This window comes from Microtus oregoni, unplaced genomic scaffold, assembly GCF_018167655.1.
Source record: "Microtus oregoni isolate MIOR12 unplaced genomic scaffold, Mior012 000091F_ref0000469, whole genome shotgun sequence".
NCBI lineage: Eukaryota > Metazoa > Chordata > Mammalia > Rodentia > Cricetidae > Microtus > Microtus oregoni.
Genome location: NW_024544600.1, coordinates 2,652,446 through 2,679,036, shown reverse-complemented (window position 1 = coordinate 2,679,036; position 26,591 = coordinate 2,652,446). Strand labels below are relative to the sequence as shown.

Genomic DNA, 26,591 nt, shown 5'->3' with positions numbered 1-26,591 from the left:
TGTGTATGTGAGTGTGTGGGTGTGTATGTATGTGTATGTGAGTGTGTGTGTGTGTATGTGAGTGTATGTAAGTGTGTGTGAGTGGTTCAAGCCTACCCCAGTGCTTGGAGGTCAGAGGAAGGCCTGCAGGAGTTGGCGTTCTTCTACCTTGTAGGTCCTTGGAACTGAACTCAGGCCGTCTTGCTTGGTGATAAAGGCTTTGACCCAATGAGTCATCTTTCTAGCTTCCCAGTTTTTATTTTTTATTGTTAGACAGTCTCACTGAGTTGCCCAGACTGGCCATGCTCACTCTGTAACCTAGGGGAGACCACGCATTTGCTGTTCTTCTGCCCCTGCTTCTCAAGCAGCTCAAACAACAGGCCAGTGCTCCACATCTGGCCCGTGCTCCACACCTGGCCAGTGCTGTCTTGATTTTGCCCATTAACTGGGTAGGATTGGCTAGCTAGCCTGTCCTTCAGTGTGTGAGGCCTCTCTGCACTGTGAAATTAGAACAAAAACCAAGAAACAGATGTGGCCTAGAAAAGAGTGGCCTGAAACCCGCTATCAGGGACAAGCAATGCAACGGGCCTAGTTGGTGTGGTGGTGGTGGTGGGTTTAAGTCGGGGCTTTTGAAGAGAAACAGAGGTCTAGCCGACAATGTTTCTCCAACTAGACCCTTGAAGCTGAGGTCTCGGGTCATCGGAGGTAGAAACTGGGGATCCTTCTTTCCTCCTAAGATCTTTGAAGGAATGTGGAGAGATGGTTTTAGCCAGGATTTGAGAAAGCTGAAGGCTGGGTGGGCTTGGGTCTGGAGTCCAGGTTGGAGGGACAGGGTGACCTCTCACCCACTGCCCGGCAGCTGAGAGAAAGCAGAGGAGCAGGAAGCCTGGGGAGGGGCTGCAGGGAGAGGTCTGACGGGCAAGGTCATCTGCAACTTGGCAGGCCACTCCCCAGAGTAACCCAGAGAGTGGCCTGAACAGGGAAGTCAGACAGCCCATATTGAAAGGGGGTTCTTTGGAGAGTAGCTCTGGCTTGGATGAGGGCGGGCCCCTACTGCAGGCCTTTCCCTGGGAGGGTGGTGGAAGTAGAACCTGTTTCTGGCCCACTCAGGTGAATGTGGGTTTTGTGGGGTTCCTTTCCAACTCCAAGACAGTCTAGATTGCCAGGAAGTCCTTCTTGATGTCTAACCTCGTGGCCACCTGACATTCCGCTCTAGTCTTGGTTCTGTGCCTCCCCTACCAATAGCTTCACAGGCCAGGCAGCGACAGGATGAAGCCAGTGCCCTAGCCCTCCCTCCCAGGGAGCTTTTACAGCTCTTCTCCTGGTGTCTCAGGGGAGGGGCATCTTCCCATGAGAGCCCACCACTTCAAAGCAAGCTAGCCTCTTCCCAGGGGTTCTGGGCCATATGGGAAACTCAGCCCCCTCCCTGTCCCTGAGTGTGGGCAGGGAGCCCAGGCCACCCGTGGGCCTCCCATCTCTGCCTCTGAGCCTGGGGCCTTGGCCACCCCTGGAGGCTCCACATTCAGACAGGCTCTGCACAGACGCCAGTGTCCTGGCAGCGCCTAAATCATTAGCGCCGGTGAGATTAGGCCGCTAATCTCCCTGTTGGGTGGAGTGGGTGTCAGGCTGTGGGACTGTACCACTCCCCTACAGGGGTGGCTGCTGACTCCCAGGACTGGGATGTGGCTCTTCCTTGGGGCATGACTCCCACTCAGGGTCACCCTGGCAACAGGCCTTCTTTTCTGTGGCTTACCCTCCCCTGGTGCTATCTCTGGGAACCCTCTGGGTCGGCATTCCTTAGTTGTGGGGACAAATGGGTGGGGGTGACACCTTCTCTCCGGTCTCAGGCTGTCTCCATCCACGATACCTACTTTCTATTTTGCCACAGCTTTGCCAATGCCAGAAGGCCTCGGGAGGTAGTGATGATGATGATGATGAATTATTACTGTGTGTGTGCACATGCCATGGTGGGCATGTAGAGGTCAGAGGGCACCTTTGTGGAGTTGGTTCTTCCTGCCTTGATGTGGGTCCTGGGGATTGAACTCAGGTCATCAAGAACAGCAAGTGCCTGTATCCACGGAGCCATCTCGTTGACCCTGATTCCCTTCTATAGATGAGGAAGCAGAGATGCTTTTTTTTTTGCGTCCAGGAAATCTGGGGTCTAAAGCTCCCCTTGGCCAGTGGCCATGCCTCTTCTTTCTTAGTCAGGGGTCCCCAAACGTTTGAGGTTGTATCTTACTTTGAAAGCTTGGAATAGTTTCAAGAAAGCTGGGGCTCCCTCCACTTAGATCGAAGGGCCCCACTGAGACTATCATGTACCGGGAGTGAATATCTACGTCTTTCTCCCTTAAGATCCTGGAATGCCAGGTAGGGGGCCAGATCAGCTTCCTGGCTCCTGGGCCTGTGGAGCCTTGTTTGAGGCCCTTCCCTGCTCCTGGGCTAGATTCTTTGGACTCCCCCCGCCCCCAAGAATGAGCTCAGCTGTCTAATTGAGGTTGAGGATGGAGGATCACCCTGCCCTTGGGCTGCAGCTCGAATACCATCTTTGTTTTGAAACAGAACAATGGACCACTAAGAGGTCACTGATGCCCAGGCTGGACAGACACAGGAGGGAGCCTCAGGATACGGGGTTGTGTTACACAGGTCAAGACCAAGCCTCAGGCCCTGGGTGGCTGACTAGGACAGAGACAAATTACAAGGCTGGGGTTTTGGCTTGGACTTCAAGGGCCAGGGGCTCAGTCTTCCTTCATCCTGGCTATAAAGAGTAGCCCACGGTCTCCATCCACTCCAGAACCCTGTTACCTGACCTGCAGATACCATGGCTACTACTACCAGCATCCGCCAATTTTCAACCTCCAGCTCCATTAAGGGCCTTTGTGCTCCTGGCGGGGGATTCTCCCGGATGTCCTCTGTCCGTGTTGGGGGCGCTTGCCGGGCTCCCAGCCTCTTGGGAGGTGGCAGCTGCGGCAATATGTCAATCACATCCTCCCGCTTCTCAGCAGGCTTGGGAAGCAGTTATGGTGGCGGCTACACCTGTAGCTTGGGTGGGGGCTTTGGCTCCAGCTTTGGTGTGTCAGATGCCCTTCTAGGGGGCGGTGAGAAGGAGACCATGCAGAACCTCAACGACCGCCTGGCCACCTACTTGGACCGGGTGCATGCCCTGGAGGAGGCCAACACTGACCTGGAGGTAAAGATCCGTGACTGGTACAAGAAGCAGGGCCCTGGACCCGCTCGTGACTACAGCTCCTACTTCAAGACCATAGAGGACCTACGGAACAAGGTGGGACCCCTACTTACCTTCTGCTCTCTACCCAAAGTCCTGACCAGACTCACTCCATCCCCATAGCAGAAGACACCCTCTCCGTCACAGACTTCCATCTGTTTCTCCCTCTCTCCCTCTCTCCCACCTCTGGTACTAACCCTGAGCCTGTGGGATGTCTTGGACTGTGTATCCCTTGGGAACTCTCCAAGGGGATGGAGGAGAACTCTTCTCTTCCCAGGAATTTTGTCTGGAGTGGGTGATGGAGGAAGGATAGGGCAGCATCAGGACACTGAAGGCAGCCGAGGGCATTACAGCTAGAGAGAATAGCCTGATAAAGGGTCTGGGAGGTGGGTGGCATCTGACATGGATGCTGAGACACGAGGCTAGGTATTATCTTTCCTCTGGAGCTCCGTTCTTGCCGCCTCACCCATCTCCAGGTAGCCCTTCCCGACGAATGACTTTCTTCTATCCCAGAATCTTGGTGTTCAGTCTGTGCCCTGATTCTTAGGCTGACTTCAGAGTCTGGGTGTTCTCAAGGCTGCGTTAGTTGTAGGTCTCCTTCCCACTCTCTGCTGGCTACTTTGGGTTCTATTTTTCCACTCAGACTGGAAGCTAACCTGACTGACGAAGATCTCCTCTCTTCCCCTTACATTCTTTTTTTCTTGACCTCTAAGAATATAACTTTGGCATTCTGCAAATGTGGCTGCTCAGGTCTTAATACAAACATGTTCTGGGAGGGTCTGGGTACTGAATCTTCGTGGAAGGCAGGGAACTGAGGGTTACTGAGAGTCAGGCTGGCCCCAGTCTGCTCCCAGGCAGCTGTGAGGCCAAGCCAGGCTCTGGGGTAGAAAACCAGCCCTACAGCAGCCCACTGAGGGGCTTTGTCTGCTCCTGCCCGGGTCCTCCACCTGGCAGGGGATTCTTGTAATCTCCCTTGGAAGCAGAACTCCTGGCTGTGCCAGATCAGATACCAGGCTTTGTTGGGGCAGCGGGGAACCCAGGGGAGTCCTGGTGAGTCAGTGCTCTGCACTTTGGGGCTAACTGGCATTCCATCACTATCCTCATAACAGAAGCCCCCCTCCCTTGGGTTTCCATACCACACTCTCAGTGTTCTGGTTAGGCTCCTGGGTACACAGGTGGTGGGACCAGGCCTCCACAGGCGACAGGTGGTGAGGCAGGAAGATGGAAGAGACCTGACCTTTAGACTCAGCCCAGGTCTCTGCATGGAACTTTGAGCCTGGAGTGAGGTCTTGGAGGAGGCTGAGGTGGCCCTAGACATAGGATGGTTCTGGTGGGACATCTGCCTCCTGGGTAAGCCTTAAACCAGGACAATTTCCCCCCTAGCTCCTGCCACCAGACGAGTTTTCCTTTGTACTCCTCTCTTCCTGCAACTCCATGACCCTTCCTTGGGACCAGCCTTGGGCATTTCCAGCAATACCCACGGCAGCAGTAATAACAAGAAATGAACTTCCTGTATCTTCTCAGGCTCTGCCCTGGCTTTGAGGAGGGGCTGGTCATAACCTCATCAGTCAATTAATTAGTCACATAATTAATTAGACAAATATACCCTGGGGGCTTACTCTGGGCCAGGCACCGTGCCCGGGTCTGGGGAGTCCAAAGAGAACCAGACAGGTATGGCCTTGTTCCCAGGCTGATCTGAGTCCGGTCGGGAGAATCTAATCAAAAATATAGTGGAAACTCGGATAAGGTTCTCGGATAAGGGAGAAGTGCTGGGAGAGAGATGGGGGAGGGGAGATGGCCGGGCTGAGCCTGGAGGTGAAGGCATCTTAGACCCCATGATGGCAGATGAATGCCTGTTTCTCTATGTCATGTCCCATCATTTGGGTGTTCAGAGAAGGAGGCCACAGGGACCCTTATTGTCCATCCTATGCAAGACTGCATGCAGGTGGGATACAGCAGAGCCTTCTGGGGCTCTGTGGTAGGTTCTTGCTCATGGGGCTCACCATCACTTCCAGATTCTGGCAGCCACAATTGACAATGCCAGCATCGTGCTGCAGATCGACAATGCTCGCCTGGCGGCCGATGACTTCCGCACCAAGTGAGTCTGTGCCCACTGGCTGTCCCCAGGGAGCTGGTGCTGGGTTCCTGCTCTGCACAGAGCACAAACAGGGTGTGTGGACCATGCCCCCTACCTTCAACCCTGCAGGTATGAGACAGAGCTGAACCTGCGCATGAGTGTGGAGGCCGATATCAACGGCCTGCGCCGGGTGCTGGATGAGCTGACCCTGGCCAGAGCCGACCTGGAGATGCAGATTGAGAGTCTCAAGGAGGAGCTGGCCTACCTGAGGAAGAACCATGAGGAGGTGAGGCCGGCTTTGGAGACATTAGAGAAGCCCGCTGTGGAGCTGGGGCCACAGAACTGCTGATGGCTGGGTCTGTGTACTGGGTCCAGTCCTCATCATCAGTGTCCTTACCAGAGGGTTCCTAGCCTGGTGCTGGCTCAATGAGTCTCCCTCCCAAGAGCCTTCCACTCATCCCTGCAGGCTTGGCTGACTGTGGGGGACAGTTAATTCACTAATGAGTGAATCAGGCTAACGCATTGTGCTAATTATTATAATTAATTATAACAAGGTACATTTACCCAGCATTAAAAACTGAGCCACTGCAGTGACTGACAACATTGCTGGGAGACAGAGGCGCTTTGCCCTCCTCTTTTGGCAACACGGAAGTGGAGGCCCAGAGAGGGTTAGAGACGTGCCCAGCTCTGCACAGTGTCCGGATTGTGTGTCTGTCTGATTTGTATCCATCCACCTGTAGGTTCGACCCCCACATCTCCGCTACTCCCCACACCCTGATTCCTTTTTCTCGAGACTTCTGAGCTTTATGTCCCCAGAGTGCAGTTCAAGAAAGGAAACCAAAGACCCCACTTGGGCTCAAGCAACCGACTGGTCCTGCCTTTGTGGTTTTCTTCTCAGTTCCACACTTCCGGTTCTGGATGGGGAGAGCCTGATTCCCAAGGGCAGGACACTCAGAAAGGACACCCTTAACTTTGGGGCCAAGTGCAAAATTGCTTTTTTCATCAGACCAACATTGCTTAGCAGGGTCTGGCTTGGACTGATGCCACCGTAGGGTGGCTAACCCCTTGCTTATGTCATAGGTTTCATAGTTAAGGGACAAAGCCAGGGGCCAGGGAGTAGGACAAGGTTGCCGTCTCTTCCCTTCCCCCTCACTGGAGAAATACATTTCTCTCTCTCTCTCTCTCTCTCTCTTTAAAAAAAGATTTATTTATTTATTATGTATACAATATTCTGCCTCCATGTATGCCCGCACGCCAGAAAAGGGCGCCAGATCTCATTACAGATGGCTGTGAGCCACATGTGGTTGCTGGGAATTGAACTCAGGACCTCTGGAAGAGCAGCCAGTGCTCTTAACCACTGAGCCATCTCTCCAGCCCCGAAATACATTTCTTTTATTTCACACAAATTGGAAAGCAGGTGCTAGGCACCCTTGTGTCATTGTGTGTGGTGGGAGACTGACGGAAGCCACAGCCCCCTGAGTACGAGGCAAGTTGTCTGTCTGTATCTTTACATGGGAGCTGCTGGCCTGGCTATCTGCTTGTTTCCCTGAGGACCAGGGACTCTTCCCAGAATGGCTTTGGGTGACCCCCTGCTGTCCTCTCTGCCCAGGAAATGAATGCCCTTCGTGGCCAGGTGGGCGGGGACGTCAGCGTGGAGATGGACGCGGCACCCGGTGTGGACCTGAGCCGTATCCTGAATGAGATGCGAGACCAGTACGAGAAGATGGCAGAGAAGAACCGCAAGGATGCCGAGGACTGGTTCTTCACCAAGGTGGGAGGCTGTGTGGGGCAGGTGTGCTCATGTGTGGCTGCACACGCGACCTGCTGACATGGGCTGGGTCACTTCAGATTCTTTGGAAACCACTTGGACCAATGTTCAGGTTTCTAGGTAAACGTGAGTCCTGGAGAAGCTCAGACCCACAAGGTGCTCCCCTGTGGCTCCGGCTGTTGCCTGGGGGAACTGATCCAGGCCACCCAACCTGGCTCAGGCTCCACCCACCACAGGTGTTTGCTGCATGGGTGTTCTTGGATATGTAGGTCATGCCTTGGCTAAATACTGAATGAACATCTGTGGGTTCTGGGGACAGTCACTAGCACACCAATAATCTCCAGTGCCTGCTTTGGGGTGTTGTGGTTCAGCAGGGTCCCTGGCAGGTGCTAGGTCCACAGCACGTGTCCCTTGTGGGCACAAAGGGGCTCTGGTCTGAGGCCAGGGAGGGGTGGTTCTGGGAGGATAAGATTTAGGAACAATTCTTATCCTCTGTCCCCTCTGAAAACCTTCTTTAGTCCCTATGCTCACCCTGCTTTCCAGACGGAGGAGCTGAACCGTGAGGTGGCCACTAACACGGAGGCCCTGCAGAGCAGCCGGACGGAGATCACAGAGCTCCGCCGCTCTGTGCAGAACCTGGAGATTGAGCTGCAGTCCCAGCTCAGCATGGTGGGCCACCATCCCTGTCCTGCCTGGTCCTTGTCACTTCTGTTGAGCCTTGCCACATAGAAAGCCCACTGGGAGAACCAGAAACAACCTGTTCAGTCTATCCCATGGAACCCTCTGCCCTAGTTACCGCCTAACTGTCCTGGAAACACCTCGGGTGGGCCCCCTCTCTGGGTGTCTTCTGAGGGGAAGGGTTCAGCTCTTGTCTCATTGGGGGCCGTAGAAAGCATCACTGGAGAACAGCCTGGCAGAGACAGAGGCACGCTATGGAGCCCAGCTGGCGCAGCTGCAGGGCCTCATCAGCAGCGTGGAGCAGCAGCTGTGTGAGCTGCGCTGTGACATGGAGCGGCAGAACCACGAGTACCAGCAGCTGCTGGATGTGAAGACCCGGCTGGAGCAGGAGATCGCCACTTACCGCCGCCTACTGGAAGGAGAGGACACCCAGTGAGTGGGGCTCTAGGAGCCTACCAGGCTGGGCTGGACACGGCTTTGTCCAAGGGATGTCAACAGTTAGATGCGAATGTGGAGGCGTGCAGGGGTGAAACGGAAGGGGTGTGGTTCTGACCGTGAGGGCTATTATCAGATACCTACAGTCAACGTATAGGCTAGGTCTTGTGGGCCATGGGGAGCCATGGAGTGACACTGAGCAGAACAATGGCCACCTAGATCTTTGGGAATATTTGCTTTGGCTATAGAGGGAGACGTGGGCCAGAGTGGAGGAGAAGCGACGTCAGGAGGCCGGGACAGGGAGTCTGGCCAGCTGACAGTCTTGAGAGCTAGGGGTGGGGGTTGTACAGATGGAAGAGAGGTCTCCTTCAAAACAGCATTATGGGATACCCAAGTGTGTGTGAGCATGGCTCACAGTTTTTATCCAGTAAACGCTAAGGGAGTGTGTGGAAGAGTGGGAAGCTTTGACCCTGGGTTTCTGGTTTGGATGACTGGTCTGGTGTGGTTGGTGATGTCATTAGCCAAGTCAAGGTGAGGTGCAGGGCAAGTGACACTTTGATTTAGAGTTGGGAATGCTGATCAAAGTCTCCGTGGGAAGCCAAGCACGTCCTGGGGTCTCCGGGCTTAGTACACATCCTAGCTTTTCTTTCCCAATGATGGTGAATTTTGTCTACTGTCTAATCAGTCTCTCTTGCTGTAAGTGGAGTCTTTGGAACCTGTCCTGGAACTAGCTCTTATAGACAAGGCTGGCCTCGAACTCACAGAGATCCGCCTGCCTCTGCCTTTCGAGTGCTGGGATTAAAGGCATGAGCCACCACGGCCCAGGTTTAAATGGAGTCTTATTGGGCCCTTCAGGATATGGAAAATCCAGTGGTTCAGCGTCTCCTTGTAAATCCTGGTTTAGTGGCCACAATATAGCCACAAAGTGCCCTTGGCTACTTCTTTTCTCCTTCCTGTTTTGAAGAACCTGTGGCATTTAGTCCTTGGTTTGTGCTGCTCTCTGTGAACATCTAGCTATGCTTTCTCAATTTGTGGGATACCTCTCACTCTCCTGGGGCCTCCCCAACTGCTGATGCCTCCCAGCAGTGCTCCCAGAGCCCTTCTGGCTTGTGGCACCTCCAGACTCACAGGTTTTTTTTCTCCCTGCAGCCTGGCTACTCAGTACTCCTCATCCATGGCCTCGCAGCCCTCCCGAGAAGGTAAAAGTCTATTCTGTCCTGTGTATGGGACACTGGGGGAGATTAAGGGTGTTACAGGCCAGGAGGCAGGTTTGCCTGAGGCTCCCTATGCCCCCTCCTCTGCCATCTGTAGGCATGGTGACCAGCCGCCAGGTACGCACTATTGTGGAAGAAGTCCAGGATGGCAAGGTGGTCTCCTCCCGCGAGCAGGTGCACCGCTCGACCCACTGAGGAGCCTTTCTGCATGTGACAGCCCGGCCTCAGGGGCAGAGGCTGCAGCTCCTTGCATCTACTGCCGTGCCTGAGCTCCCATGAGCTAGCTGTTGCCCTCTGTGTTTGCTTTGTGCTCCCCTTACAGAGGGGCCCAGGAACCGCTAATAAAGCTTTGAAGAAGCCTGATCCTAGAACTTGTCACTTGTCTCGTCACCGGCTCAGGCAGTGTGGGCTGAGGGGCTGAGGCAGGTTCACTAAGCGTCTGGTATTGCTTATCCTCTGCCTACTTTGCTATGCCCACTTCATCCAGGCCTGGGGTGCCTTGGAAGTCAAGAAGGGAGGAGGTGGGAGGATTGAGGGTGGAAGTATGGAACATCCTGTTTCTAAGAATCTGCCTCTAGGGCTGTTTCCTGCTGCCGGTCCCTTGGAGGGCCTACAGACTTTCTGGGTACCACACCTGTTAGAGGACACCTGCATCAAGACAAAGGGACAGGGTCTGGGTGGGAAAGGTGACTTTCCCAGAGTGGTCGAGGGCCTTGATGGATGAGGGGGTGGCCAGTCTGGCAGTCTCAAAGCCAGCCCAAGAAGCCAGACCGGCTCTACCTGGCTCCCTGGGGGTGTGTGTGGGGTGGGGCAGTCGAGTTGTGTGAGTGTGGGGGGCATCTTGTTTGCTTTGGTGGCTTGGCAGCTTCTGGGCTATTGGGGAAATCCCTCCCAGCTGCTGATGGGGGCTGTCTAGACCTGTCTGGGAGGAGGGACCCATTAGCAGCCTGAAACAAGACCACGTTCCGCCCAGCAGGCCTCCCAGGACCCTGGGACCTAGGGCTGGGCTTAGGATGGTAGGTGGGGCTAGGTGGAGCCTTGGGGTGGGTCCTGTGGCCCACCCTGGGGAATCATGTTATGGTCTGTATTGTTGGGGACCTGCCTAGGGTGGGGTGGGATAAGAGCATTGAGTAGGGATATCGTTTAGTTTTTCTCCTGTCTGGGACCTCAATTGTCCCATCTTTCTAGATCTCTCAGGAGACGAGGGTAAGGAATATGGAAGGAGACAACCCCTTCATGGTTCCACAGACTCCCTTTAATAAGGTCCCATCCCCACTCATAGCTCTGTTTTCTCCTGAACCCCTTAGCTGAGATCTCTTCTGCCCACCTGGTCCTGGAAGTTGTCCTGTAGGAAGGAAGTGGGGAAAGGTCCAGAAGAGAGGTCTGGGCTTTCTAGGGGACCCAGGGATGGGGACCATTTCAGAAAACTAGTCAGGGGAGGCCTCATCCCAGGATGTGTCCCTGGGTGTTGGAGCTGCTTAGAGGAGTGGTTTGGGTTGGGGGTGCTGGAACTGAATGAAGAGCGAGGAAGCCAGCCCACTGCTTGAATGAGCTGGGCCTGTTTGGACACCGCATTCCTTGCTAAGCTCCAGTTTCCTGCCTGGCTTGGCTACTGGAGTCTTGAAGTTGTTTCTGTGTTGTGTGGTCGGCCTGGTGGGCTTAGATCTTGAGTCAGGAGGGGTAACCGGTCTTTCTGACTCCCCAGTTCCCGGACCCAGGCTTTTCACATATGTGGGGTGGCACGTTGAGAAGGGAAGCCACCTTCGGTGTGTGTGTGGGGGTGCCAACTCCCCACCTCATTTTCCCATCAAGCTGGGGTGGCAGCTGCCTGGGAGGGCTGAGGGGAGGTGACGTCGTCAGCTCCTCTTGTCCGTATTAGGTCATGGGAAAGCGTAGCTGGAGGGCCTGCCTGAATCACAGGTGACAGGCCCGCGACCAGAGACAGATACACACGCATGTGATCACGACAACCCAGCACAGGGTTTGGTGAAATGAGGCAGAGTCCCAGTGGTGGGAGGGGAGGGGGCCCGTAGCCACCTGGGAGCTGGCGGGTGGCCAGTGGTGATGAAAGCCCAGGGGAATGGAAACAGCAGAGAGCCTGTTGTAATCGCTACGCCCACTGGCTGCCCTATAAAGGAAGCGGGCGAGCCCCAGCGCAGCACGCACCTTGGCGCCTCTCTTCCTCCCAAACCCTCCAGCTCCACATCCGTTGCCTGCTGCCACCATGACCACCACCATCCGCCAGTTCACCTCCTCCAGCTCCATCAAGGGCTCTTCTGGCCTGGGTGGCGGCTCATCCCGCGCCTCCTGCCGATTGTCCGGCAGCCTGGGTGCAGGCTCCTGCAGGCTGGGGTCAGCTAGTGGCCTGGCCAGTGCCCTTGGGAGCAACAGTTACTCCAGCTGCTACAGCTTCGGCACTGGCAGTGGCTATGGGGGCAGCTTTGGGGGTGTCGACGGGCTGCTGGCTGGAGGGGAGAAGGCCACCATGCAGAACCTCAACGACAGGCTGGCCTCTTACCTGGACAAGGTGCGCGCCCTGGAGGAGGCCAACACAGAGCTGGAGGTGAAGATCCGCGACTGGTACCAGAAGCAGGCCCCAGGGCCAGCCCGCGACTACAGCTCCTATTACCACACTATCGAGGATCTGAAGAACAAGGTAGGGTTGCAGGCAGAAGGGGCATAAACCACCCGCCTCCTGCCCTCATTAAGGCCTGGAGTCCATAGGGGCTGCCATAGGGCCGCTAGACTCTGGTTTGGCATCTAGGAGCTTGTGTGACCGACGTCCTCCCTTGTGGGGACAGTTGACTGGGCCAGGGGCAAGCTGGCATCATGGGTCTCTTTTGGGGCGTCTGTTTCCTCCTCGGGCAGTCCTGAGGCCTCGTGTCAGTGATGTCTAGGCCACGAGGGCATAGGGGGAGGGCTGGTTCCATAGAGTGGAGCTGGATTTGTGAGTGTCCCCGTGACTAGGGGTTTGGATGTGGGGGCGGTCTGAGAATGTGCTCCACAGCAATCCTAAGGGAGGAAGCAGGAGGGGGCGGGGCACGAGACTCTCATGGGAAATGTTTCAGGGGATTTTTCTTTGCTGGCGCCCTTGGCGTTCCTTTGTCCTTTTGTCCCTCAAGATGATGGCTCAGCAATTTCTAAAGTGGGGCTGAGAACCAGAGCCCAGATTTACCAGGGTTAGTGATTTCTGGTGGGGGTTCCTGCTGGCTAGGGAGGGCTAGCTCCTCTAGCCACCTTTTTAGGGACGCTCCCAGTGATGCTTTCTGGGGTGCAGAAAAAATAGGGGGTTCCTTACAGTCACACCTTGCTCTCTGGAGTTCAGGGACAGCTTTTGCCCTGAGGCTGTTCCAACACTCTTCAGCTCTGTTCACCTCCAGCCCGACGCCTCTTCAGGTGTCAGGCTGGGATAGAGGAGGGTCTGCATGCGCGGGCAAGCGGGCAAGCGCTAGGGTCAGGTTTCATGTTTCAGCTCACTGGACTCCCTGCCAACAAGGGCAAGCCTGCGTAGGGAGTGGGTGGCAGGGAGAGGGGTTTTCTCTGAAGGCGGTGAATCCCAGCCTCCAGTCAGGAAGCCTGGCTCAGAACACGGGCCTGGGTTGAGCCACTCTAAACTCAATGACCTAATGGTTCGCCCTCTCCTCAGATCCTTGTGGCCACTGTGGATAACGCCAGCATCCTGCTGCAGATTGACAATGCCCGTCTGGCAGCTGATGACTTCCGCACCAAGTGAGTCCCAACCAGAGGGTTACAAGCTGATGGGGGAAATCTGGGGTACCTTTCCTCATCCTGACTTCCCAGAAGACAGGGGTGAGAGGTCCTGGGAGCTGGGAGCTGACCCCTTAGTTGGATGAGCAGAGACAGCAACTTGGGTTGGGAGAGGATGGGGAGGAGAGTTAGGAAGCCAGTAGAGGTCTTGCCTTGTGGTGGTCCCTGGCTCAGGGTTACAACTTGCTTCCTTCCGTTCCAGTCTTGGATTCCCCCTCATATGTCCTTCCAGTTCTGGCACAGGGAAGGCAGGGGATGACATAAGGTGTCATACCTGTGTGTTAGAGTAGCCTGGCCTGAAGTCTCTGGTTCTCACTGCAGGTTTGAGACGGAGCAGGCCCTGCGCATGAGTGTGGAGGCCGACATCAATGGCCTGCGCCGGGTGCTGGACGAGCTGACCCTGGCCAGAGCTGACCTGGAGATGCAGATCGAGAATCTCAAGGAGGAGCTGGCCTACCTGAAGAAGAACCACGAGGAGGTGAGGGGGCAGGGTCAGCAGGTCAGAGAAGATGAGGAGTAGGTGGCAGAGCCTGGGGCTCGGCTGCGGTTGAGGGCGTGGGAGAGAGGTCTTGTCAGGCTTAGTCATCCTATAGGGTTGCCCTTTCTGTGGAGCCCTGGTTTCTGTGGTCCAGAGCTTCCATGCATCCCTGCATCTTAGGGACCTCTTGGGCCTCATAGAGGCCTCTTCGCCTGTCCTTGTCTCGCTCGCAATGGCATTAGAGGAGGGAGATGCGCAAATGCTGGTTTTAGTTTCCACTGTTAAACCTGGGCTCCACACAGGTGTGTGGAGATCGGAAGGAAAGTTTTGGGGGGACAAAGACCTCGAATCAGATGTCCCTGGAGAGCCCTAGTTTAACGAGGGAGGCATAGTCTGATGGTAGGGGTAGCGTCCATGCAGAATACACACACACACACACACACACACACACACACACACACACACACACAAGCACACACACACATGCATATCCATAGGAAAGTCAGAGGGAAGAGGCTGGGCAGATCAAAAGGTCTTGGAGAAGAGACCCAGACCTAGGTGTGGGCTAGGAAGGCTTGGGAACGTAGGACCAACACCTTCATCCCCTCCTCTCCTAGGAGATGAATGCTCTGAGAGGCCAGGTGGGCGGTGAAATCAATGTGGAGATGGACGCAGCTCCTGGTGTGGACCTGAGCCGCATCCTGTCAGAGATGCGTGATCAGTACGAGAAGATGGCGGAGAAGAACCGTAAAGATGCTGAAGACTGGTTCTTCAGCAAGGTGAGAGCTGTTGCAGACCAGACAGATCACAGGGGCCTGTGCCCCAACAGTAGCATGCCGTCTTAGGGGTTCCCTACCATGGTCAGACTGTATGAACTCTACAGAGTCAGGAGCGCTCATTGCATCAGCAGCGCTGGTGAAATCTAGTCATCCACCTGGGGGATGAGTGGGAGGTGCCTCGTGGAATCAAGGGATAAGGGTAAAGGCCTTGGGAATTTCCACCTTCACTTAAGAAGCCTGGAATCAGCACCAGAGGCTGGACTACATGTCCTGGCTGGTTCTTAAATGTCCTATTCTATTGCCTCCTGCTTGTAGAGATTAAGCATAATGTTTCAATGACATGTTTCAGGGCTTGGGATGAGAGGAGCTTGGGGACAAGACCGATACAGACTCAGGGGAGGTCAGGAAGGTGTTCACAGCTAAGGGGTTTGATGTGAATAGATCCAGGGTGCTTGTCTGGGCTCTGGGTTGAGCATATTGGGGGGTAGGGAACATCTGACTAGGGGAAGGGTCCAGGCTCATCCTTCTAGTCCTATGTCCCGTTTGCAGACCGAGGAGCTGAACCGTGAAGTGGCCACCAACAGCGAGCTGGTACAGAGCGGCAAGAGCGAAATCTCTGAGCTCCGGCGCACCATGCAGGCCCTGGAGATCGAGCTGCAGTCCCAGCTCAGCATGGTAGGGTTGTGGCTGCTATACACCGGGATGGGTCCAGACCCTGGGACAGGGATGGGTCCAGCCCCTGGGAGGCAGTTCTGCCGATCACACTGACCATCACCGGCTCTCCTGCAGAAAGCATCCCTGGAGGGCAGCCTGGCTGAGACCGAGAACCGCTACTGCGTGCAGCTGTCCCAGATCCAGGGACTGATAAGCAGCGTGGAGGAGCAGCTGGGTCAGCTGCGCTGCGAGATGGAGCAGCAGAATCAGGAGTACAAGATCCTGCTGGACGTGAAGACGCGTCTGGAGCAGGAGATCGCCACTTACCGTCGCCTGCTGGAGGGCGAGGATGCCCAGTGAGCAGAGGCCACGGGGTTAGGGTCTTAGGGGTGAGGAAGGGACTCTCTGACTTCATCTGATCTCTTTCTCATGTTTTCTTTTTTCAGCCTTTCGTACAAGCCGAAAGAACGTAAGGATCTTGGTGACTAAAAGCTGGGGTGGGGGGATGCACGGGGCAGGAAAGCTGCTTACACATCACTGAGCCAGGGTCCCTAAGGGGTTTCAGGGAATGATGGCTAATCCCCAGTAGGCACAGGGGAAATGAACCTTCTGGGGCTCAGAATTGATGCTCAGGGGAAAGATCAAGGAAGAAAGACTGGTCCGATGAGAGCATGGAGAGAGGACCGGTTACCCTGGAGATGACAATGACCAGTAGACCTCATCTGATGGATGGAGAGAACCTCTTTGTTCCTGGTACCCTATAGATGGGCCAGAGCAGTTTTGTCTCTGTGATGGGAGGTAGAGCTATGTTCCATGACCTGTAGATCTCAGTCTCCTGGAAGGAATAGCATCTTAATTCTGGGGGCTTCTAGTCTGACAGAGATGATGAGCCCCTGGATTTCTTGGGCATCTCCATGTGGTGGAGGAGACGGGAACATAGTCCAAGCACTGGAGACTATGAAGGAGTGGCTAGAGGACTCATTTCACGCAGCACCCAGTCTACCTAGCTGCTCCCTTAAAGGACAAAGTGGTTCAGAACCAAATAGCCTGTCCAGGCAAGCACAGCTCACACAGGGACCCCGGCAGAGTGCAGGGTGCAAAGGAAGCAAGTGAGAGCAGGAGGGATGCATGCAGTATGGTGCTGAGAGGTGAACGGAGACTTTGCAGTACCTGGGAGGGGACTGGGATAGGATGCTGGCTTCCATGCAGGGGACCGAGGGCCAAGAGTGGCTTTCTTCCCTGCCCATGGCCCGAATGTCTGTTTCTTTTGTAGCCGTGACCACCCGCCAGGTGCGTACCATTGTGGAAGAGGTCCAGGATGGCAAGGTCATCTCATCCCGGGAGCAGGTCCACCAGACCACCCGCTAAATACTCAGCTCTGTCTGGACAGCTCCTCGGCCAGAGAGAGACAGCTTCCCTCTCTGCTTGGTAGCCTGTAGCCTCCTCCAGCCTCAGTCTCCTGCTTCAGCCTCATGCCCCTGCTTGATTCCATTAAAGCTCATTGATCTGATGTGAACTGTGCCCTTTGTTCTGAGCACTGAAATGACCACGGTGACACTGGTGTATGTGTATGTGATGAAAAGGTCATTATTATTCTTGCAGATGAAGGTCATGGGTCAGCTTAGACTGGAAAAGGAATGCTTAGCCTGTTTTGCACTCCATGAGGTCATCTCCCCCTGGTGGGATGGATAGTTCAGGTCAAGTCAGCCCTGGAGTAGAGGCAGTGCATCACGGGTGGCTCCAGGTAGTCTTTTGTTCTGTAAGCAGTCTCATGACCTCGGGCACTCACACAGTTCCGTCCTTCCGAGCAGTCTCGTTTCTCACCCATAAATGGACCAGAAGATCTCAGGTGCAGGAGCCTGATTCCCCAGGGATGACTCATCCAATCTGGCTCCTCCCCGAGAGAGGAGGTGGGCCAGGATGGGGAGAGGCACACCTCCCATGTGGGTAGGGTAGGTGGGTTGAGGGCTAGGGTCCTGTGGGAGTCTCATGAACCCACAAGAGGACCTTTCACGGCCTTACTTTGGGGATGAGTGGGAGGCCTCTGCTTCTTGGGAAAGACAGATTCCTGCAGGGATGGAAGGAAGAACGGGCTCTTTCTTTCAGTGTCTTCTCGTGTGAGCAGTCAGTCAAGGACAGGGCGAGCTGGGGCCCTGTGTAGGGCTATGACAGAGAGCATTAACCCTCTCCCTGGGGTTGGTAGCCTTGATTCCTCACCTGGAGTGAAGGTGAGGGAGGGAATCTGAGTCCTGGGATACGAGGAAGGACAGTTCCTCTGCCACACTTGCACTTAGGAGCCCCTGAGTGTCAGACCAGATTCATTCTGGTGGCAGTTGTAAGCAGCAGACTTAGGCACATCCTTGGTCCCTAGATGTCTTCTTTAGAATAAAATCTGGAAGCCACTGAGCAAGGCAGCTGCTTTCCTGGTTTTCTTCAAAAACTGGGGGTGGCAGAAGAAGGGGGATCCTGTCTCAATTCAATACAGGGATTTGGGAGCGGGGAATCTTGAACCAGAACCAGAGATACTTTCTCTCTTCCAGAGCCAGGCGGTGAGAGTGGAACCTAAGGGCAAAGGCACTGGAGGGGTCAAAGTGCCAGAGGTCTGATGAGGTGGGAGCTTGAAGTCAGAGGAGGCTGGCATGCAACAGCTGGGGGCAGTGGCAAGAGCGCCAGCTGCTGGAGTGTGAGGACTTTGGGGAGGTCACAGGCCCTTCCTAGATCTCGGAGGCACAGGGTGACATGAGAGGTCAGGGAGTGATGCTGATGCTGATGATGTGGGAATGACGAGAGGATGTTGCACCAGCATCCTGGAGACTCAACGCTGCCCAGACTCTGTGCCCTCAAGCTGGCACTTCTCAGCTGCCTGCCAGTAGGGACAGTTTGGATGGAGGGCAGGAGAGAAGCATGTTGCCCCAGTCCCTGCTGTACATCCGGCCATAACCAGGAGAACCAGCCTGAGCCAGGATGGCTCACTCCGGAGGAGTCTCAGAAAGCAGGGAGAATTTGGGGAGAGGTGCCCCACTGTGTGGATAGGGACTCCAAGGCTCTGACAAGCCGTGACTCAGCTATTCTGGAGACTGACTTACCAGGAGAGGACACGGGGAGGGCGGAGCGGATCCCACTCTGTTCCAGGAAGAGAGCATGGCTCCACCTCTTACCTTCCCTCAGATGTGAAGCACGAAGGGTTTTCCCCTTCTGGAGACTCTGGGGATTTGCTCTCATTGGTATGAGGAGGAGTCAGTGTGGGGAGGACAGAAGACAGTCCTGGGCTGTGGTCCTCCCCAGGGAGAGCAAGCAGTGTGTTCCATGGGGATCCCCATGGAATAGCCGTGTCTACGTCAGATGACCATACTGAGTGGCTCACTAGGGGACTGTGTAGAGAACAGTAGTGGCTCTGTCCCAGGGCATCTCAAACAGCTGCAGGCTATTGGGAATGAGTGCCGGAGCCTGGATTGGGGACCGAGAGGCGAGAGGTTTCACTGTCTGTCCACCCTCCAGATCCCACCATTCTGGTGGAGGCTACAGGCACGTGACTGCCCTGGTTCCCGTTTCCTGTGATAGACACAGTCCCATGTCACTGGTAGCCACACTAACGCCTGCTAGCCTTCCGCAGAGAGATGGATGTGGTGAGCGGCACTGTTCACAGAGCGGCATGTGCCTAGTTCTGCACTCGGTCCAGGAGAAGCAGGGGCAGCATTTGGTCTGCAGGGACTCAAGACATTTTAAAGGCACTCTTTCCTGTGGACTGCTGAACAGGGCATGGGGTGGGCCTGACAATACACTCCACCCCATGTAGTCTGGGTCTCATGAGGAGTTGAGAAAACAGAGGTACCAGAACCAGGGTGGTTCGGCTGGTAGGCCACACATCCTAGAGCCTTGGGCTCCCTCAGGGGCTCCTTGTGTATGGTTGGTGGGAGGACCTTTGGCAGCCTTGCTATCTGTAGCAGACATCGGTCACACAGGAGGGAGAGGTGTATAGAAACAGCCTGACCCCTGTAAATTCCTTCTGACCCTGGACTAGTCACAGAACCGGGGTCTGAGGGACATCTGTTTGTCCTCGAGGACCTTGCTCTGTCTCCTGCCAAGACACAAACTCACAGCACTAGAATTGTCCTTATCAAAAATTTTCACCAGCTTGTACATTTGAAGGGCTTCCTCTGTCTTGTTCTTCAAGTCAGTGCCTAGCATATAGTGGGTGCTCTGAGACCCTAGTGAATTGCTGTGGCGGTGCTTAGCAGTTTAGCAGGCACTTGCTTTATTTCGTCTCTACTCGAACATGCCTGAGAGACAGCAATGTTATTTCCACATCTCAGAGAAGAAAGCCGAGGCTCCCCAAGGTTGAGCAGCTTGCCCTGACTCCAGGCTGCTCTCTTGTGGCTAACTATGTGTCTATCAGTTGCTGGGGGCTCTGCAATGGACCCTCTGTCTTGTTAGGCTCCTTGGACCCCCTCACCTTGCAGCTCTCAGAGCTGCCTCTTCCTTCTCCAGCCTGGGAATCCCTTGGGGGAGCTTGTAAAAGAGTCCCAAGACCAGGCTTGTCCTGGGCGATGCTGAAGCAGGGGTTGGGGCAGAGAAGGAGTCTGTGTAAGGCTCTGTTGGGTTTGGGAACCACTGCGCATTGAGGTGTGGCATTGGCCAATGGTGTTTCCTGGCCAATTCAAGCGGGACATGACTTCATACCTGAGAAGGGGTGGGGCGAAGGGTAGAGATGGGGGAGGAGTTCATTGCCTTGGAAGGGTGCCAGCTTGACTGGACTCGGTGCCTGCCACCTGTAGCTTAGTGGTCCTGGTCCTGACAAATTTGGCATGAATATGGCTCACTGTCACAGAGGAACTGTCCCGCCTGCTTCTCTGCTGCCTCTGACTGCCGGAGGACCAGACACAGTCTTGCCCTGCCAAGACCAACCCTTCAGAGGGTCAGAAGCAACAGGGCAGCCTTGTTCTTTATAGTTATATAGTGATATTTTATTTATGTATTAATAAATAAAGCTTGCCTGAAGATCAGAAAAGCAAAACAGCCAAGCCACCAGAGAAATCTTACCTCTACCAAGGCTGGACGACTGCAGACTGAGCCCCGAGCCTCTGTCTCCTCCTGTTTTAGTTCCCTTTAGTGCTGGGATTAAAGGAGTGTGACTCCCTGGTACTGGGATTAAACGTGTGAGCTGCTACCACCTGGATCTGTTTCTGCATTAATTTTGAGTAGCCCATGGTGGCCTTGAAGTTACAGAGATCTATCTGCCTCTTTCTCCCAAATTCTGGGATTAAAGGTGTGTGACATCATGGCCTGACCTCCAATGACATAGTTTTACCCTCTGATCTTCAGGCAAGCTTTATTTATTAAAACATAAATAAAATATCACTATAAATTGAGTCTCAGTGCTGAGAGGGGGGTCACACCTCTCCCGATGTCTCCTGTGGTGGTGGGTATGTTCTGGGAGACAAGCATCGTAGGACTTTATACCACAAGAGTTCTGTTTCTCTCTCTCTCTCTCTCTCTCTCTCTCTCTCTCTCTCTCTGTGTGTGTGTGTGTGTGTGTGAGAGAGAGAGAGAGAGAGAGAGAGAGAGAGAGAGAGTTAGTTGGTATGAACCTTAGCTTGGCAGTTGATGCTGGGTTTGAGGCCCTGTCTCCTTTAATGCTGTTAACATAAATGTTCAAACATTTTACCTCTGTAATTGGAGCTCAGTGACCTTCGGTGACCATGACACCCAGTTACAATCTCAAGAGAGATGGGTCTGTTGTTGGACATGAAATCCAAGCCTATCCAGACATCAACAGACTGGTTCCCCCAAGATTTTGAGATCTTTTTTTTGCCAATTGTATTTAGTATTCAGTTCCCCCTTCCAGGTCTTCTCCCCTAAGTAGATATTTCAGCTTTGCTCTTATCAGGCAAGAAGTTTGCTTCAGAAGGATCTGGCTAAACCGGCTTCCCAAAGACAGAACAGGGGGAACATGGGTGGGCCAGATCAAGGCCCTGAAACAGAGTGTAAAGATAATGGTGGTGTCTGACTCCAGACGGGCTAGTTCAGGGCCCCCGAAACAGGTATAAGAGATAATGGGTGGCCCGGCGGTGGTGGGAAGCAGAGGCAGGCAAATCTCTGTGAGTTCGAGATCAGCCTGGTCTATAAGAGCTAGTTCTAGGACAGTCAGGGTTACACAGAGAAACCTTGTCTTGAAAAACCAATATAAAAAAAAGAAGATTATGGGTGATAGTGGGCCCTGCCAGTCAGATTATGTCAAAGCAGCTTCGAGAGTTGGTTGCCAGGGGAGCCTGTGCTGAGGTTTGTTCCTCTTTACCCTAGTAAGCTTTTCACTTTAGTGGTGCTTAAACCCTTAAGTGTATTTTTGCATATTATACATAGACTTACACTAAATTCTGGACAAAGTGGGCTTCTGAGAAAAGCACACCCCTTTCCTAGAAGTGTGCACCCTGGGAGCTAGGACCTAGTCCATGACAGAGTGGAGGAGAAAACATGAGCCCAGTGCCTTCCAGGGTGGAGACCGTTGCTGCTCAGTCCAGTCCCCTCTTGTCTACTTTCTTCCTTACTTGTTCTGACCAAACTCGTTACTGCTTGATCTACCAACGTGTCCCATTTGGATTCCTTCTCTTCCTGAAGCCCAAGACTGGAGACTCTATCTGGGGTCAAGACCAAAGAAGAGGGAGACCCGTAGAATATTTTAGCCTCTGGTTGAGTGGTCAATAGATCACAATGAGTTATGGTAACAAAACCCAGAATTTCCTGCCCTAGCAGAGCTCAGCCTCAGTCAAGCCCCTTTGGGTTCTTGTCCCTTCAAGAGAGAAATGATGGGGTGAGGACAGAGTTCAGTGTCATGGGCCTTGCCTCATGGTATCCAAAAGACTGTCTTTGGGTCAAGACTCCATTCTTCTTCTCAGGCCAAGACTGTGCCTGCAGTGGCCAAAACTCCTACTAAACACTATAGGGAGGTAGGTGACACTTAGACTTACTTGCTCCTTGCCTGAAAAGTTCATGGGAACCTGCAGAGTTCTGACTTTGTGGCTATAACTAGTTGCAATGGTTGGCTTCCACCTCTTTCTTGTTCTTCCGTAGTCCTACAAGGTCAACTTAAGGATCAACAAAAAGATCTGAATTGAGGGGTGCCAAGAGAGAGGTTTGGGATGGTGGAGTCTTCAGGGGCTGATGTGCTGGGGGCCCCCTGAGCTTCCTGTGTTCTCACGCCTTCATCTGTCGATCGACGGTGGGGATGACACCCACCTCGGACCTGCTTCTCAGAACTGTGTGGCAAGTGTGACAGTATCCCTGAGCAGTACAAGGAACAAGACAGTGGCGCCCACTAGGTGAACAAAGCCACCAACCCAGCCTGGAACTGTAGCCACCAGAAAGATGCTGGGCAGCTAGCTTCTGGGTAAGATGGTTTGGTTTCCGCACGGGGACTCTGAGGTCTATAGTAAGGTGAGGTGGAGTGGAGGTAGGGGTGGGGAGACACAAACAGTATTAGGAACAGGATGGGATTTCCTCCTACCGTAGCCCACTACAGATCCCAGTGCGGACCCTGAGTAGGTGAGGGCAGGAGGTGGCGTGGAGGCGCTGTGTGCTGGGAATGAATGTTCTCTAGGTGCAGGGTCTTACGTTAGGGACCAGGGTATGGAGGTGGGTGTGGAAGGCAGCTAGGATCGAAAGAAGAGTGAAGAGGCTGGGACACTGAGGTAGGGTCCTCCAGGCACGCTTCTTTGTGATTGTTATGTGTCCTGCAGCTCCTCCGGACAAGATCTTCCCGTACCGGGCAGTGAGGGAGAGGCAGGATGGGTGTGTGGCTGCATAGGGCATGGTTGCCATGGTGTACGCAGCTGTGAACATTCTGGTGTCTAAAAGACAACCTTGAAAACTAAATTAGACCCCATGGGGAAGGGAACCCTTTGATTTTTAGAACTAGGAAGAACTGTGCTACCCAGCCCAGACTTGTCCTTGTGGGGGGAAAGCCGGCAGAGAGAGGGGAGGTGAAGGCTTCGGGCTCCACAGTGAGGAACTGAGCTCTACAGCATGGTGGGTAGGAATCCCACGCCAGCATCCCAGGACAGTCTGGGATAGCATCAATGGGGCTCCTGCCACCTGAGGTTCTCACTGTAGGGCAGGGAGGCTTGAGCGTTGACTCACTGCCTGAGGACGCAGCTGCTGCTACTGCCTGCATCAAGGCCTCACTGTTGCTGTCCCCTCGGGCTCCAGGAACAGAAGCCGATTCCTGGCCACACAGCCTGAGTCAGGACTAACTCTGAGTTGTGTGTTTTTCTCCCGGCCCCACACCCCCAGAACTGGGTGGGAACTCTGAGCCAGCACATGGAGGGGAGGGAGAGTCCACCCTGGGCTGAATAATCCAGAGTGGGGAGTTGGACGGGACTGAGTGACGAAATCCAGAGGGGAACCCAGAGTCAGCAGTCGCGGGGCCCCGCCTTCCCCAGGCACATATAAAGGAACCTGGTGTCTGAGGCTCACACAGCATCCACATCCTTCCTGAGCTCTCCTCTCTCCGCTCGCTGACTTGTTCGCTCTCTCACCTTCCTCAACAACATGACCTCCTGCAGCCGCCAGTTCACCTCCTCCAGCTCCATGAAGGGCTCCTGTGGCATCGGTGGTGGCTCTAGCCGCATCTCCTCCGTCCTGACTGGAGGATCCTGCCGGGCTCCCAGCACCTATGGGGGCCTGACAGTCAGCTCCTCTCGCTTCTCCTCTGGGGGAGCCTGTGGCATGGGAAGCAGCTATGGTGGGGGCTTCAGCAGCAGCAGCAGCTTTGGGGGAGGCCTTGGTAGTGGCTTTGGTGGTGGCTTTGGTGGTGGTTTCGGTGGTGGCTTTGGTGGTGGCCTTGGTGGTGGTTTTGGCAGTGGTGATGGTCTTCTGGTGGGCAGTGAGAAAGTGACCATGCAGAACCTCAATGACCGTCTGGCCAGCTACCTGGACAAGGTGCGTGCCCTGGAGGAGGCCAACACTGACCTGGAGGTGAAGATCCGTGACTGGTACCAGAGGCAGCGGCCCAGCGAGATCAAAGACTACAGCTCCTACTTCCACACCATCGAGGACCTGAGGAGCAAGGTGGGTGGATCTAGCGGATGAAGTGTTGAGAGACTAGAATTGCTGTGGTCTTTAGGAAGCCACTTCTAGAGAATCTGATACATAAACAAGAAGACTAAAGACTTTGGAGGCTAATGGGCAGAGTTAGCCAGAGAAGTGGCGGAGGGTCTCTCTTGAACATTCCAGCTTCAGCTGGAACTGAGACCCTGACTCTTCGTGCTCTTGAAGCTACTTTGTGTTGAATGCTCAGCTCTTTAACTTTGGGCCCCGGATGGAGGCGGTGGTAGATCTTAGTGCACCCTGCATGTCCAGAGTTGGGTGAAGTAATCAGTTGAGGAAGATGTAGGAGCTGACCTGCCAGGCGGGTGATCACTGGGTTTGGGGAAACTCCTTTACCCCCCTCTGCCTATCTCCCTTGAGCAGAGAGTGCCTGGCTGGCTGCTCAGACTTCCTATCCTTGCATTCCTGCTCTAGATCATTGCGGCCACTCTGGCGAATGCACAGCCCATTTTGCAGATCGACAATGCCAGGCTGGCAGCTGATGACTTCAGGACCAAGTGAGCAGCCATCATGCTGGCCAGAGGGCAGAGGGCAGAGGGCAGGGGGCAGAGGGCAGAGGGCAGAGGGCAGGGGGCAGAGGGCAGAGGGCAGGGGAAAAGAGTTGGGCTGTCCATCTGCAACTCTGTCCTCCCAGGTATGAGCATGAGCTGGCCCTGCGCCAGACCGTGGAGGCCGACATCAATGGGCTGCGCCGGGTGCTGGATGAGCTGACCCTGGCCAGGACCGACCTGGAGATGCAGATTGAGAGCCTCAAGGAGGAACTGGCCTACCTGAAGAAGAACCATGAGGAGGTGGGGCTGCTTCTGGGTTTGGGGATGAAAGGCTTGTTTGGTGAGGTTCCTAGGAGAGCTGACCACCCCCTTGTGATCTTTCCTAGGAGATGCTTGCCTTGAGGGGTCAGACCGGTGGGGACGTCAACGTGGAGATGGATGCAGCACCCGGTGTGGACCTGAGCCGCATCCTGAATGAGATGCGAGACCAGTATGAGCAGATGGCGGAGAAGAACCGCAGAGATGCTGAGGCCTGGTTCCTGAGCAAGGTGGGACTTACCTTCCCCATATCCTCCAGGACTCCTGGACAGGGAGACTTGGGAGAGAGCCTCACACCTCCTCCTTTCTTCTGTCTCAGACTGAGGAACTGAACAGAGAAGTGGCCTCTAACAGTGAGCTGATTCAGAGCGGCCGCAGTGAGGTGTCTGAGCTCCGCAGAGTGTTCCAGGGCCTGGAGATTGAACTGCAGTCCCAGCTCAGCATGGTATGAGGGATTCCACCCCAGGCGGATCCTAGTCACCATCTCCCAAGAGGGTCGCCATCCACCTCCCCTTTCCTTTTCATGGGAATGAGACTGGGACAGTCGTGGTACACATGATAGAGATGGAGAAATTGAAGCCAGGATGTTGGGAAACCATCTCTCCAATTTGTCTCTTCCAATTACCCCGGCTGGGGTCAAGATCCATGTGCCTGTCAAAAAAAATGTGCCCAGACAGTAGGGCAGAGACACAGTGACCATCGCCACCTACCTTTCCGCTTTCCTTCACTCACAGAAAGCATCCTTGGAGAACAGCCTAGAAGAGACCAAGGGCAGATACTGCATGCAGCTGTCCCAGATCCAGGGTCTGATCAGCGGCGTAGAGGAGCAGCTGGCTCAGCTGCGCTGCGAGATGGAGCAACAGAGCCAGGAGTACAATATCTTGTTGGATGTGAAGACAAGACTGGAACAGGAGATCGCCACTTACCGCCGTCTGCTGGACGGCGAGGGTGTCCAGTGAGTTGGCTCTTTGTCCCTGTTCGCAGCACCTCTGCCCCTGTGACTCCTAGCATATCTAACGCTCTCATTTCTTCTCCCCATCCCAGCAGCTCCTCCTCCCAGCACTCCTCTGGCCAGTCCTATTCTTCCCAGCACTCCTCTGGCCAGTCTTATTCTTCCCGAGAAGGTAAGGCTCCTGGAGTCCACAGCCCAGCTCTGTGGTATAAGGGCCAAGCCGCTCGTCCCAGAGCCCTGGGCCTCCCTTTCCCTACCCAGCAGCTTTCTTAGCTCCCAGAGCCCACCTCACTTTCTGTTTCTCTTTTGCAGGCTTCTCCTCCTCTCACCAGCCCCGGTCCATCCTTAAGGAGCAAGGGTCATCCAGCTTCAGCCAGAGCCAAAGCCAGAGTTCCAGGAACTAGTCTGCTTCACTCAGAGCCTCCTGGCCCATGCCAGCCTCACATCCTAGAGGCCTGAGCCAGGACCCTGTTTTCTTAGCGTGGACCCCAGCTGTCTCCCCTCCCCTCTGCTGGTAATGGGCTAATAAAGCTGACTTTCTGGTTGATGCAAACTTGTGTGATCTCCTTGTCTAAGCCAATGGGAGAGGGATTAAAGGGGGCTCCCAGGAACTCATCTGGGGTCCACACACTTAAAGAGATGCAGAGAACTGATTGTGTTTCAGAAGATCTTCCA

The 26,591-nt window shown here is 54.6% G+C and overlaps 3 protein-coding genes across 7 annotated transcripts; all 3 read left to right on the top strand.

Annotated features, from left to right (window-relative positions):
- The first annotated feature begins 2,797 nt into the window (after positions 1 to 2,797).
- LOC121442385 (keratin, type I cytoskeletal 42) lies at positions 2,798 to 9,569 on the top strand. 2 transcript variants are annotated; one of them, XM_041643905.1, is made up of 8 exons: positions 2,798 to 3,259; positions 5,218 to 5,300; positions 5,409 to 5,565; positions 6,889 to 7,050; positions 7,591 to 7,716; positions 7,937 to 8,157; positions 9,310 to 9,359; positions 9,472 to 9,569. In XM_041643905.1, the coding sequence occupies exons 1-8, from the start codon at positions 2,798 to 2,800 to the stop codon at positions 9,567 to 9,569; spliced, it is 1,359 nt and encodes a 452-aa protein (XP_041499839.1). The 2 variants fall into 2 exon arrangements, with proteins under 2 accessions (XP_041499839.1, XP_041499840.1); XM_041643906.1 differs by lacking the exon at positions 9,310 to 9,359 and having other exon boundaries at positions 9,440 to 9,569.
- A 1,984-nt stretch (positions 9,570 to 11,553) lies between these two features.
- On the top strand, positions 11,554 to 16,544 carry Krt17 (keratin 17). Of its 3 annotated transcripts, XM_041643895.1 has the most exons (9): positions 11,804 to 11,876; positions 11,921 to 12,030; positions 13,021 to 13,103; positions 13,464 to 13,620; positions 14,238 to 14,399; positions 14,949 to 15,074; positions 15,189 to 15,409; positions 15,500 to 15,522; positions 16,327 to 16,544. In XM_041643895.1, exons 1-9 carry the CDS (start codon positions 11,804 to 11,806, stop codon positions 16,419 to 16,421), a joined length of 1,050 nt encoding a protein of 349 aa, XP_041499829.1. In that variant the 3' UTR covers positions 16,422 to 16,544. The 3 variants fall into 3 exon arrangements, with proteins under 3 accessions (XP_041499827.1, XP_041499829.1, XP_041499828.1); XM_041643893.1 differs by having other exon boundaries at positions 11,554 to 12,030; XM_041643894.1 differs by lacking the exons at positions 11,804 to 11,876; positions 11,921 to 12,030 and adding an exon at positions 12,534 to 12,553.
- Positions 16,545 to 23,597: 7,053 nt separating this feature from the next.
- Positions 23,598 to 26,320, top strand: Krt16 (keratin 16). Of its 2 annotated transcripts, none has more exons than XM_041643907.1 (8): positions 23,598 to 24,116; positions 24,570 to 24,652; positions 24,790 to 24,946; positions 25,033 to 25,194; positions 25,284 to 25,409; positions 25,699 to 25,919; positions 26,012 to 26,088; positions 26,229 to 26,320. In XM_041643907.1, exons 1-8 carry the CDS (start codon positions 23,598 to 23,600, stop codon positions 26,318 to 26,320), a joined length of 1,437 nt encoding a protein of 478 aa, XP_041499841.1. The 2 variants fall into 2 exon arrangements, with proteins under 2 accessions (XP_041499841.1, XP_041499842.1); XM_041643908.1 differs by having other exon boundaries at positions 26,009 to 26,088.
- Positions 26,321 to 26,591: the final 271 nt, after the last annotated feature.